Source organism: Medicago truncatula, chromosome 7, assembly GCF_003473485.1.
Source record: "Medicago truncatula cultivar Jemalong A17 chromosome 7, MtrunA17r5.0-ANR, whole genome shotgun sequence".
NCBI lineage: Eukaryota > Viridiplantae > Streptophyta > Magnoliopsida > Fabales > Fabaceae > Medicago > Medicago truncatula.
This window is the reverse complement of record NC_053048.1, coordinates 33,570,198-33,583,277: the sequence shown is the minus strand read 5'-3', so window position 1 is coordinate 33,583,277 and position 13,080 is coordinate 33,570,198. Positions and strand designations below refer to the sequence as shown.

The window sequence follows — 13,080 nt, the reverse complement described above, 5'->3', positions numbered from 1 at the left end:
GAACGTCTTGTAATTTTTAAGTACATCCATCTTTGCAACTCAAACCATTCCAACATTAACATATTTGGAATCACATCTTTACATAACCTATAATATATGGTGACATTTAGTACACACAAGATACAAATTTGTGCACCATACACAAATTACAATAGTAAGGACAGCTGTCGGTTCTAGACCTGCTGTTTAAAAAAAAATTATAAAGCTGTGAAATTTTTTATTGGCAAATAATAGATGGTCTTTTATCCTAACTCACCTCCCATATCTGATGAAAGAGAAATACAAACCAGCTTTCTTCTTTGAAAAAAATTACAATTGTAAATCTGGAAAACAACATCCCAACCTCAAACTAATTAACTATCATGCTCAAACCCACATAAAATTACTTCATTGTTTAACTAATTTTTAAAAAAGAATCTGGAAAAGAACAATGAAGTAATTTGAGGTTAGCATAAAAAGAAAAGACATTATTGTTGGTATTTTACAGTCCAAACACAATCATTCATTATTGCCGTTTTACTCTCTTCTCCATAATTATACACCTTTTTGTACTAGATTCCGTCGTTTGTTTGATTTAGCATCTAATAAATTGAGCACTGTGGCTAATATGGTTGTCTTTGGTGGGGAGGGTGACGGAGAGATGTGGGGCTGGAGGCGTCCGTTGAGGGCGTGGGAGGAGGAGCTGTTAGAGGAGTGTAGGCTTTTAATTAATGGTGTCATTTTGCAGCATAATATCTCCGACAGGTGGCAATGGGACTCGGATTATGGTGGCGGTTATAGTGTGGGAGGCGCCTATCATCATCTTACAACTCAAGCTGAACCTCCAGACGTTCCTTTGGGAGACCTTATATGGCATAAGCAGGTGCCGCTCAAGGTTTCCATTTTTGCTTGGCGATTATTGCGTGATAGGTTGCCGACTAAGAATCATCTTTTTAGGCGTGGCATAATCAACAGCGAGGCTTGTATGTGTGTCACAGGGTGCGGTATGGAAGAGACTACATCTCATCTTTTTATTCATTGCACCACTTTTGGTTCTTTGTGGCATCTTATCAGGTCTTTGATCGGAATGTCAGGTGCTGACCCTTTTAATATTAATGACCATTTCATTCAGTTTATTCACTCTACAGGTCACTCAAAGGCTCGTCAGTCATTTCTTCAACTTATTTGGTTACTTTGTGTTTGGGTGGTTTGGAACGAACGTAATAATAGGCTTTTTAATAATATCCAAACCACAGTTGACAATCTAGCAGATAAAGTTCGATTTCATTCTTTATGGTGGCTTCAAGCTAACAACGCAAATTTCATGTATGGTACCCAACGATGGTGGTCGGACCCTTTATTTTGTTTGGGTTTAGATCGACCATTGTTTTGACTCTATTTTGTATGTTTGACTGTTTTTAGGGGTGACACTTTTAGTACATCTTGTACTTAGGTGTTCACTGCCGCTGTTAATATATTCCATTTTTATGTCTTCAAAAAAAAATGATGTTCAGGTCTGGGTTACTCACCATTTTTGTTGCTGATGTTCATTTGTTTTAGTTAAATGATGACTAGTGTCGGCCATCAAAAAGCTCATTAACTAGTTTAATTATAAACAATTCATAGGTGGGGTCACTGTTTTTGTTGTAAATGAATTAACAAAAAGTTGATAACAGGTAATCGGTAATTGATCTTAACCGTCCAAATATAATAATAATATATCTATGGCTAGTATTAATTTAGAAAGCAAGTTGTGCATGATGCACAAATTTATAATTTGTGCATTGTAAATGCCACCATAATATATAACAATGTTTTGGTTAAAAGTGTTTTTCCCTTCGCCTGATGGACGAATTCTGGTTTTAGCCTAAATACTACTTTTTTGTGGGTAGCCTCTCTAATATTTATTTTTGTGATTCCACCATTGTAACATAAAATTATGTTCTTTTAATCTCTCTTGACATCTAACTATGCATAACAGATGGTATGGTACGTTGAGTTGTTACTTTCATTTCTCTTGGATTAATTTTTGTTTCCACTTGGCTTTTCTTTTAACTAAAAACTAATTTAAAATAAAAAAAAAATCATTAAAAACTCAAGCTACAAAGGTTTAATATATTAAAACTCATAACTTTTAACTAAAACTCAGATTAAAAAGAACAAATAAAAAATTGTGTTCTTCATTTCATCACGAGAGGAATCTATATTACAAGAATGAAATCTCCACAAACAAAAAAAAATAAAAATACAGGGGCTACCATGACTCTCTCATATGATAAGGGGCAAAAACATCTTTAACCCCCAATATTCATAAGTTAATTCTACAGGAATTTTTTCAGCACAGCTTGTGTCTCTATCCTTCCTTGTGGAGGTTGCTTTCAGTTTCCACCCTCATCGGGTTTATTTCTTTCTTCCCTCAATCTCTACTCTTTACCTCACACTTGTAATCATACCCAATAATTTCACTATCATGTTGCCCTCACTTATGTATTAAGAGCAATACATAAGTGAGTTAGACACCACACCTTCAACCAAAAGTTTAATGCATTGGATTTATGTGTCTTCTCATTTATATGTTGTTCAACCTTAACTCTTCTATTGAATGTGGCACTTTAACCCACATTTGACACATCACAACACATCTCTCTCAATTGTGAGACTCTGCGTCCATGATACAATACCAGAAATCTCTCTCACTTTCTCAAAAGTCAACCTGAACTTCGATACCACTATTGAGGCACGAGGGGGAGCTTCACTAGGTTAGATAACACATTGGGTTAAGAGCAACCACACAAATAAGTTGGAGACCACATTCCATTCAAAACCTTAAGTTATTAGGTTTATGAGTCCTCTCACTTATATGTTGTCCAACCTCAACTCTTCCATCCAAAGGGGAACTTTAACTCACATTTGACATATCACAACATAACATTTTAGAATTGTTGTTTCATGACATTAGGTTGTTTTGAGTCTATTATTAATAATGTGCTTGCTGGAAAGCCTAAATTTACTTGGCTGTTTGAAGTTGCAGTTGCATGGCAATGCTAATGTGGGACGCCGCCAACGTTAACCTCCTCTTAACCTTCAAAATAGCTTCCAAAGTATGTGATGGAATTGGTCACTTTTGAGATTACTTATAGTCAATCTGAGTCACTACAAGTTAAAGAAATTATCCGTAACTAGACTGCAAATTCTCATTTCTCTTTGGTCACTGACCATACGTGAAAGAAATTGATTTGATTGATAAGAATGAGGTTTTGGCTTGGTAAAACATATTGGCTTATATCAAGGTCAAGTTCTTGTATAACTTACTCAGTTGTATCTTTAAGTTTTTTTAGGCGTATTTGCTTGTTGTAGATGAGGAATGACCCAATACAGATTGTCTAATCTGTCTTTATCAACCATCACATCTTGATGAAGTTTGGTCGTGTGCATAAGTGAGACGAGTCTTTTATCATGCACAAGTTAGTTTTTATTATTAGATTAATAAATCTTACCATTAAACTAAATGATATAAGATGTTACTTATTAATCCAACGGTGAAAAAGACATTTTTTCATGATGCAAGACCATTTTACTTGTGCATGTTAAACAAAATCAAATTTATTTACCATAAAAAAGTCGTATTTTGAATACATCAAGTACCAAAGAAAAGTCTTCCTGAAATCAAAACTAAAATTGATTGTTTTAAATGCGATAACATTTTATTTTGGAAAATCAACTCAAAAATAACAATCCAACATGCGTTGATTAAGAAAATACGAAAATCCAAATCAGATTCACGTGCAATCAAATGAAACACTGTTTATCTTATCTCAGTAAACCATGATGATCAAACACATTGATATCACCAAAACAAAAAATTATACATATGAAAAAATTCAACTTCACGTGTCTGTGCATAGAATTGCCTAATATTAAAAGGCAAATGTTAACTGTGCCTTTAAATGCACATCCCTCAACGGCACATGTTAAGGAGCTTTATGCATTCAGCTTTTAAAGTCAAAATATGTTTTCCGAACGCAAAGTTGCTCATTTTTAGTTCCTTAACATGTGTCCTTAGGACACAAGTTAGCAAAACCCATATTAAAAATATGTTACGTTTATCATATCAAATCTACAAAAGACATGCAAATGCAACACAACACTCTAAACTACAAACTGAAGAAATCAATGACAGAAAAAGCTGCAAACAAGAACCATTGCCAAAAAATAAAATCTTATATCAAAGAATGTTCCATGTCTGTCATATCTGAGGTTAGGTAGCACTCAAAACTAATGGACTTCCATCAATCTAAAAAACTTAACATAATCTGCAAATGCGGAGAAGCTAACGATACTGATGATATACAGCACATCACCTTTTTTTTTTTACATAGATGAATAGGAAATTAAAATTTCACTTGCGCCCTCCACCGACCATACCAGGTCCCATTGTCCCTGACACGTTGGATGACGTGCCACTTACCCTTCCATCAGTGTTTCCAAATACATTCAAATCTTCAAATAACTTGTAAGATGGAACAAAGGGTCTTTGGCCAGAATTTCCTCCCCTAGGATCAACTCCTGGTGAAGAGAATGACTGATTATGTTGCGAGGGTCTAACCCCTAGTGCAGGAGGATAAGATGCTGTTGCTGTGTTGCCTTGAGAAGTCGAAATCGCATTCTGGGAATGGCTCTGATAGTTGGCATATCCGGGTGTAGCAGCCCATGGCGGGGGAGGATATCTAGCAGGGTATTGAACATGTTGGTTCTGCAATTGTGGCTGCTGTTGATATTGCTGAGACTGCAATTGCATCGGTCGTTGAGGTTGAGGTTGATGCTGACGCGGATTCTGAGACTGTGTTTGCAACTGTGGTTGTGGCTGTAAATGGGGATGATGTTGAGGCTGAGACTGTAAGTGTGGCTGGGGCTGATATTGTTCATTATGTGGGTGCACTTGATGAGGGCTGTATGGAAGGTGTTGATTCTGCGACTGCAGTAGTTCTGATTGGGCCTGTTGATGACGCAGCGCTTGTTCAGATTCATGATGTGCATGCAATTGTTGAGGTGAGGGAGGGGTGGTAGGTTGGGGTTGATACATGTGTTGTTGAGGTGAAGGAGGGGTGGTAGGTTGGGGTTGATACATGTGTTGTTGAGGCTGCTGGGTTTGAAACTCTGACTTAGATTGAGGTTGAGCCCAAGGGGCTACATAACTGTTGTATGGCGAATTTCCAGGATATGCTTGGGGAGCATAAGAATAACTTTCTGTGCTGGATGGAGTAGGTATCTGATGATGCATGCCGCCTTGGCTAGAGGCTGATGATGGTGCATATGTTGTTGTTGGTGGAGAAGATGGTGTCAGTGACAAAGTGATACTCAGTAAGTCAATGATGTCCTGATCTTTTGAAGTAGTACTAATAGGTGCTGGTGGGTCAGGAAGCGCTAATGCATTGGATGCGGATGGGACAGCAGTTGAGGGCTCTGGCACATATGGAGTTGTGCTGCTAGTGTTCATTGAGCCTGAATTTTCAGTGGATCCAATGGTAGCATCTTTTGAAGTCACTGATTGTGTCTTAGTATGCCTGCATTAGTGAAGAATTCAAACAAATTAATTGATTATTACAACATGTTGCATATACCAATTTACAGAAAAAATTTGATGATAAAAAAAAAATATAAAGGCTTATAATATAGAGCTGTGCTTAACAGGATAGAATGAAATGGAATGTAGTGTAAAATTAAAAAACAAAAGAAACACATCATGCAATGATTCTTATTTCAGCTGACCGAAACCCGAACATAATTCACCTGACCATATAGATCCACACATGAACATACCAACATGCACGTTGGGGAAGTAAGAGCGATGTCAGATAGTGCTTCGACATGGCGGAGTTTGAAGAAATTGCTATAGTTCAACAATACGCTATTTAGTACAAAGTGTAGTCAAATAGCGGCTATAGTGGCGGGCTCTATAACACAGTACAGTAGCAAAATTGAACAGGCTACTATTTTCCGCAATTGACGGTGGGAACACATACTAAACTGTTTATGTTTTTGTATGTTTGTCATGTTACACTTCATAATTTCATATGAAAGATGCTATAGAATAAGAATAGTTTCCATTAGTTCTAAGATACCTTCGAGCTAGCTGTGCAAATTCATCTTCTTCCTCTTCATCATTCTCGCCCTTTGGCTCGGAATAAACTTCGGCAGGAGGGCTAGCTTTAGGTGTTGAAACAGACTCAGCAGGGCTGGAGCTCTTTACTTCGTTTTGATTGAAACTGGATTGAACTTCAGATGACATGGTACTGGAACTTGCACCTTGTATCTGAAAAGAAGACCCAGAAGCAATTGCATCGTGCCTTGCAAGCAAACTTTGAATATTATCGTTCAGTTCAAGGCCCCTCCCAAGAAGTTCCTCATCCCTACAATATAACCAAGATGATGAAAAAAAAAACTATTCCATTAATCCTATGATTATATTTGGGTGTGCGACACATGCTATAACCAGTTCAACGGAACTAACCCAGTTGTTGTCAGCATCTGCATCAATTTTTTCTGGTTGGAGCGGCAACGGTCAACAAGATCAACAATTACTTCATCTTTTACAGCCTAGAGAGCATCAAAAGAAAACACTTAACCATTTTACTTAGTTGCAAAGAGGATTTAGAAAGGCCAGGCAACACTGTTTAGTTTAACATACCACACGGTCATTAGGATTTACAGCTTGTAGCATGTCACTCAAAAGGTCCAACACATGCCGCATGGATTCCAAGCTTGACATACTAAGGATTTCAAGGGAAAAATTAGCCAAAAGACGAAGTTGGGTGCACATAGAAGTTCAGTAATACAAAAGAAAGCAGCAGAAGCATAGATGAGCAGACAAAAAAAATTAGAGTTCACCTCAAACTTTCTATCTCTGTTGCCATTGTTTCATCGAGTGTTTTTGAAGAACTGCTTGGCATCCCATATCCAGTTTGTCTCAAAGATGGATGAGTAGGAGGTGGAGTAAATATCGGAGCTGCATCTGGTGAACGCTTTGGAAAAGAAACTCCAGATCGCTGCCATGTAAAAAATCCAACACAATAATTTGAAAATATGATCCAACGGATTGAATTATGACTCGTGTGTAATCATGGTTAACAGATATTAATGCAATTTCAATCCCATCAATTGACGTGATTTTGTAAAAAAAGTGACAATGGTTGGGTTTAACATGGGGATGGTTCTGCACACTGAGGTTCAGAGGGAAACCTTAGGGCCTTTGAAAAACATTTTCTTTGCCACATTGCCACCGTGTTTTTACTTAATTTTATTTTGTTATTTTTCATGTTTTGTAAAGGAAACAGTACAAAACTTTGAAAAAAGAAAACAAAGTGAAAACAAGTAGGCATTTTTGTAATTGAATATAAAATGTTTTTTAAAACAAAACAAATCTTTACAAATTCGTCCAATCTAGCTATTTGTTCTGAAAGAATTGCAAAGTAACAATTCAGGTTTGTACAGAAAACATCTATACAAACTATTGAGGTGCCAAATTAAGTTATAAAATACAGATTTGGAAAAACATATCATAACAAAATTCGTTTTTCTAGATTTGTAAAAGTGAAATGTCACCCATAAATAAAATAGAACGAATATCATTTTATAGAAAATCCACAGATGTTAAGTGAATACCAATTTTGATAACCTAGCATCCCGCGTAGCGCGTGAAGCTATCAATATAGATTGGATAAACGACAATCAAGAAATATAATTGAGTAGACAGCTGTATAATAACCTTTAATTCATCATATGCCCAATAGTACTGAGGATATTTTCCACCGGCCCCTCCAAATGCCTCTTGCCACGAGTCCAGCAATGCTAAAATTTTATCCCTCACTTGCATGTCTGCCTAAATTATCATTACATGCATTTAAGTTAGATGAGACAACCCACAAGACTATAAAATTTTAAATAGTTCACAATAGTTATCGATCATGTAAAAAGTACCGCTAAATCCAAAAATACATAACGATGAATATGATGGTTGAATCAGTGTTGTCAATTGCGTACAGCGGAAAATAGCAGAGCGTTAAAATTCCACTACTCAATAGGGCTATATAGTGCCACTATAGCCGCTATTTGAACATTTTGTACTAAATAGTGTATTGCGAAACAATGGCGTATTGTCTAAATTCCGCTACGCAATAGCGTTACAGCACCATTATAGCTGCTACCTAACAAAACTGGATGGAATATAGGATCAAATGAGAAATCTCCTCTAGAATGTAGACAGTATAAGATACAGGTCATTAATGATAGTAGGACATCAAACTTGATTTGGATATAAATTGAACAAGGCACGAGGCGCTGCTAAACGACAACAACACCAGATGCCGTATTAATGAAGTAAATTAAGTTACGATGTTTGGATTGAACTTTGGTATTAACCGCCCTAATGGAGACATTTTCCAAAACAGTCCACACTCCACCGCACAACAGTTCCACGGGGAGAAACAAAAATGATTTCCACTATCGGAAAGAGTTGCAAGTGGGTAACACATCGTCAATATGAATCTAGATTATCAGTTTATCACTGTCCTCTTCTCAATGTTTTCTGTATTTCTCTTGTTAAATTTTTTTTACGATTACTAATATAAAAATTATAGATAACAGAATGTTTGTCAAAGATGGAGTGATAGATGAGAGATTCGAAGGTTGAACAAAACTGGACGCTTAGTTATAATTTCGAAGAAAGAAAAAAAAAAAAAAAAAAAAAAACGACTTGACACTAAGTATGAACAATGCAACAACAATTTGCAACGAAAACAGCCAAGCCTTATCCCACTAAGTCGGGTCGGCTACGTGGATCAAACAACACTGTAATGTTTTGAGCATCAAATGTGCAAATTAAAACAGAATGCATCTGAAGTTTACAATCACCACCACAACCTTACCTTCTTCCTGACGATCTTTATCATCTCCTCCAATATATGCCTATCGGTGATTTGAAAGTGCACGTAATCACCACAGTTCTTTACCATTGTCTCCAGAAGCTAATCAACAGACAACAAGAAACCACAGATCATGTTCCAAACAAATGAACAACTCAAGGTAAATATGCAACTGTTAGACTGGACAAAATATTACCGTGAGAGCAAGAATTTGAACTTTAGAGCTCCTATGTTGTAATCTCTTCTTCACAGCTTTTACCACATCTTTAGGCTGCCTGATAAATTAAAGATATCAAATATTCAGTTAAAAAATCACTGTAAATTTCCCAATAACCAATTCATTGAGGTAAAAAAAAAAAAAGGGAAAAGTAGCGAAAAACAAGTTGACAAACTAGTTTGTTCACAAATCCACTAAACTTAGTTTTCATAAGGAAAATTCATACTAGAAATTCTTGTTACACTCTGACACCAACAACTCTGCATGAAAAAGAAAAAAAATATATAAACAGTAATAAAAAAAATAAATTTAACACTTGTTTCTTGGGAAGGTTACAATTGATTAATTCTTCAACAAAACATGATAAAATAATATAATCAACAACACCCAAAATTAAAAAACCTAAACAAAAATTTCAATTTTTTGCCCAAAATTTCATTTTGAAAATAAAAAAACATACATACATCTGCATGAAACATCATATCATATTAAAAAACCTAAACTCAAATATGTGAATGATGATTAAAGTCAAACCCATAAAAATAAAATAAAATAAATAAAACTATACAAAATTGATATGCCATCTTTCCCCTTTGCTTATAGTTAAAGATTGTTACCAATGATTAGAATTGATGGAATCACAAATTTCAATATTCATGGTCCAATCAGGCCCCATAAGAAGATCACTTGTTGCTTTCTCTACTGCAACACTAGCTGAAGATGAAGATGAACCAGCCATCATCTTTTTCCCCCTTTTTCAACCCTAACCCTCTTTCACAACTTTCTTCAAACACCTTCAATTCAATAACCCAAATCCCAAAATACGCAAAAATCGATTACCCAATACTCAAAAACCAAACAAGATTAAAACTTTAACGCAAATTTCTCAATTTAAAACAAAAAAAAAAACTTTGAAAATTATGAAACCCTAGCACAAGAGAAAAATTCATGAATGAAACAATATCAATGATGAATAATCATAATTAGAAAAAGTCTTCGCTTTTTATTTAATTTTTTAATTTAATTTCTTTTTTCGATAAAAAGTGGATTCGGCAAAATTTTATTTTTTTGCGAATAATAAAAAAAATAATTTTCGCGGAAAGTTCGTAATATTCGTTTATTTATTTGGCTGAAAGGAACTAGCGATAATTGGGCGGTGTTTTGAGACGCACGCGCGGGTTTGAGTGTGTGAGTCACGCGCCACGTGGTGGGATTTTAATGAAAGAAAAATTTGAATTTGGTTTTGTTTTTGCCATTCTTCATCATCACTATATTGTGAATAGGATCTTGATGTTGAACTTTTCTTTTACTTAAAAAATCATCTTAAGTGTTGATTTAAACTATGTTAAGGTTAACATCCTAAGTTTAGAATTGGAATAATTTGTTGTCACTTAAATTGTTTTAAAAGAATATATTTATAAAAATTGAAACTTTGTTTCATTTTGTATGGTAGCTTTTTGTACTATGGAAAAGTTGTACCGTTTTTATCAAATTCTCTTGTTTTGACAAAGGATTATTCTCTCCTGTGAAGCTCGATACTTCAAAATGGATGATGTACCGTATCTCATGCGTATCCTGCACCGATACCTGCCCAATACTTCCCGATACGTATTTGGAGAGTATCCAAATATTAAATTTTATTTTTAAAAAAAATAATTATCCGATACTTTCCGAGAATTTTTTTTTATGCCCTAGTTTGTGTCAAAAAATACAAAAATACCCCACTTTTTCAAAAAATTGCACAAATGCCCTATACCTAAAAAAAGTGTACCTTGCAACCCCCACTCGCCCAACACCAGAAACTATAGATTCTCCAAGAACTTGGCTGGGCTTTCACTTCTAGCGTGGAAGAAAGGGCAACGAGTTCTACTGCTTACCCAACTTTGTGACATAGCGATAGCGGATAAAGGAAGTATAAGAGTTCCACCGCCCTTACTTAAGGGTAAGGCAGAAGAGCAGCCTTTAGGCAGACTCTAGTATACCACCAGATGGAATAGCAGCGGCAAAGAGGGCAGAAAGAAGAAGAGCTCAAGGCCGCCACAACATTCGATTCGCTACCTCTCTCTGATTAGCGATAGGGGCTGTCAGCCAACAAAGCGATGGGAGCGAGACGGCCAGAAGCGGAGGATCAATCGACTGGAATAGCCCTTAACTCCTCACGCAACGCGCACTCTAATGATTCATTAAATGGATCACGGAAGAAGACGTATCCGAGATTAATTCTTGTTTCATTATATGAGTGGAAAGACAGGGAGAAAAGCATTGATAGTTTTCCAGTTCCACCGCTTGCCTTAATTTAATATAATAAGCCCGAGGGGACAAGAGAAGAGCAATAAAAGGCCACTTGCGGGGTACCTTTAAATTTTTTTTTAAAAAATTTAACTACCCCGCAAGTCACATTTGCGTGGCATTTTTTTTTTTTTAAATATTTAAATACCTTGCAACCCCCACTTGCGGGGTATATTTAAAATTTTTTAATACCCCGCAAGTCAATATGACTTGATATTTTTGGGTTTTTTTTTTTTAATTTTTAAAATACCACTCTAAACAAAAATATAATAAACAAATAAAATACCACAATATCTACAATTAATATCAAACATGTATTATTTCATCTACTATAAATACTTCGTTTAATTTTTCAATTTATCATACCATTTCAACTTATATTAATAATGTAAATTTTGGCGTTGACAATCAATTATTGTTGATGGGACTGTTTGAAAATCAATTATTGTTCCTTCTCATTTACCAAATTATCATTACAATGACCCAAACCAAGCTACAACATCCAACAACAACTACTTCTCCTATAATGACCCAAACCAAGCTGGACCGTCCAACACCAATTACCCCCCTACAACAACCCACAATACCCAATGTACACCAACCAAAACTACAACCATCCACCAACACCAACAAACCTATTATCTCACTTCTCTCCGGCTTCGTTCAACAACAATGAACAATTTCTGGATATTGGATGGCAAACAAGGGAACACGATGTGTCGTTGTCATTGGGTTATGGTAGTCAAATACAATCAACTACAGATAACAATGACGAAGACCAACATGACCCTCAAGTAAATCGCGGAAGAAATCGTCGAAGACGGGGGTGTGGGACAGCCGGGCATTTATAATAATTATAGATATTGTGGTATTTTTTTGTTTATTTTTTTTGTCCCTATTATTTGTTTATTATTTTTTTTGTTTAGAGGGATATTTAAAAATTTAAAAAAAAAAACCCAAAAATATCAAGCCATTTTGACTTGCGGGGTATTAAATTTTTAAAAAAAAAAAACTTAAATATACCCCGCAAGTGGGGGTTGCAAGGTATTTAAATATTTAAAAAAAATGCCACGCAAATGTGACTTGCGGGATAGTTAAAATTTTAAAAAAAAAATTTAAAGGTACCCCGCAAGTGGGGGTTGCAAGGTACACTTTTTTTTAGGTACCCCGCAAGTGGGAGTAGAGGGGTACCAGAAAGTAGGGCATTTGTGCAATTTTTTGAAAAAGTGGGGCATTTTTGTATTTTTTTGACACAAATTAGGGCAGAAAAAAAAAATTCACTTTCCGATACATCCCGATCCGCACGGATACTTGTGTTTTTTATATTATTTTGATTTCTGTTTTTTTTTTTTTTGTGTAAAAAATAAGAATAAAAATATTATATTACTATAATATATATACATTTCCTTTATCTTTCTTTGGTGCCCGTACGACCCACACCACACCACACAATCAATTGCATCTTTCCCTTTCTCTTAATCGTCAATATTATATTTATATTAATGTGCTACGAGCCTGGTTTCTTGTGTTTGTTAATATACTTGCATATTAAAAAAAATGGTTATAATTATATAGTACATTTAATTATATAATTTTTTTTTATTAATGTATCTCAGTCGCATCGTATCTTGATTTTTGAAATTTTTCCGTATCGGCGTATCGGTGCAGTATCGT

At 35.4% G+C, this 13,080-nt stretch overlaps 2 protein-coding genes across 3 annotated transcripts; one reads left to right on the top strand and one right to left on the bottom strand.

Moving 5' to 3' along the window:
* The first annotated feature begins 607 nt into the window (after positions 1-607).
* On the top strand, positions 608-1,372 carry LOC112416671 (uncharacterized). The gene has a single exon (XM_024770983.1). The coding sequence runs from the start codon at positions 608-610 to the stop codon at positions 1,370-1,372; it is 765 nt and encodes a 254-aa protein (XP_024626751.1).
* A 2,809-nt stretch (positions 1,373-4,181) lies between these two features.
* On the bottom strand, positions 4,182-10,183 carry LOC11432555 (TOM1-like protein 6). 2 transcript variants are annotated; one of them, XM_003623501.3, is made up of 9 exons: positions 9,735-10,183; positions 9,097-9,175; positions 8,904-9,002; positions 7,745-7,858; positions 6,868-7,025; positions 6,668-6,749; positions 6,491-6,576; positions 6,102-6,389; positions 4,182-5,543 (listed from the first exon to the last, which is right to left on the bottom strand). In XM_003623501.3, exons 1-9 carry the CDS (start codon positions 9,857-9,859, stop codon positions 4,379-4,381), a joined length of 2,196 nt encoding a protein of 731 aa, XP_003623549.1. In that variant the 5' UTR covers positions 9,860-10,183; the 3' UTR covers positions 4,182-4,378. The 2 variants fall into 2 exon arrangements, with proteins under 2 accessions (XP_003623549.1, XP_039683356.1); XM_039827422.1 differs by lacking the exon at positions 9,735-10,183 and adding an exon at positions 9,344-9,366.
* Between the last annotated feature and the right edge of the window lie 2,897 nt (positions 10,184-13,080).

What these genes read in the sequence shown, in the direction of transcription:
- LOC112416671 (XM_024770983.1), top strand. Translation starts at nt 608, where the DNA reads ATGGTTGTCTTTGGTGGGGAGGGTGACGGAGAGATGTGGGGCTGGAGG.
- LOC11432555 (XM_003623501.3), bottom strand. Translation starts at nt 9,859, where the DNA reads ATGATGGCTGGTTCATCTTCATCTTCAGCTAGTGTTGCAGTAGAGAAA. An exon ending in TTCAAATTCTTGCTCTCACG is followed by an intron (nt 9,003 to 9,096) that starts GTAATATTTTGT and finishes TCTGTTGATTAG; the next exon opens with CTTCTGGAGACAATGGTAAA. An exon ending in CAGATGCTGACAACAACTGG is followed by an intron (nt 6,390 to 6,490) that starts GTTAGTTCCGTT and finishes GTTATATTGTAG; the next exon opens with GGATGAGGAACTTCTTGGGA.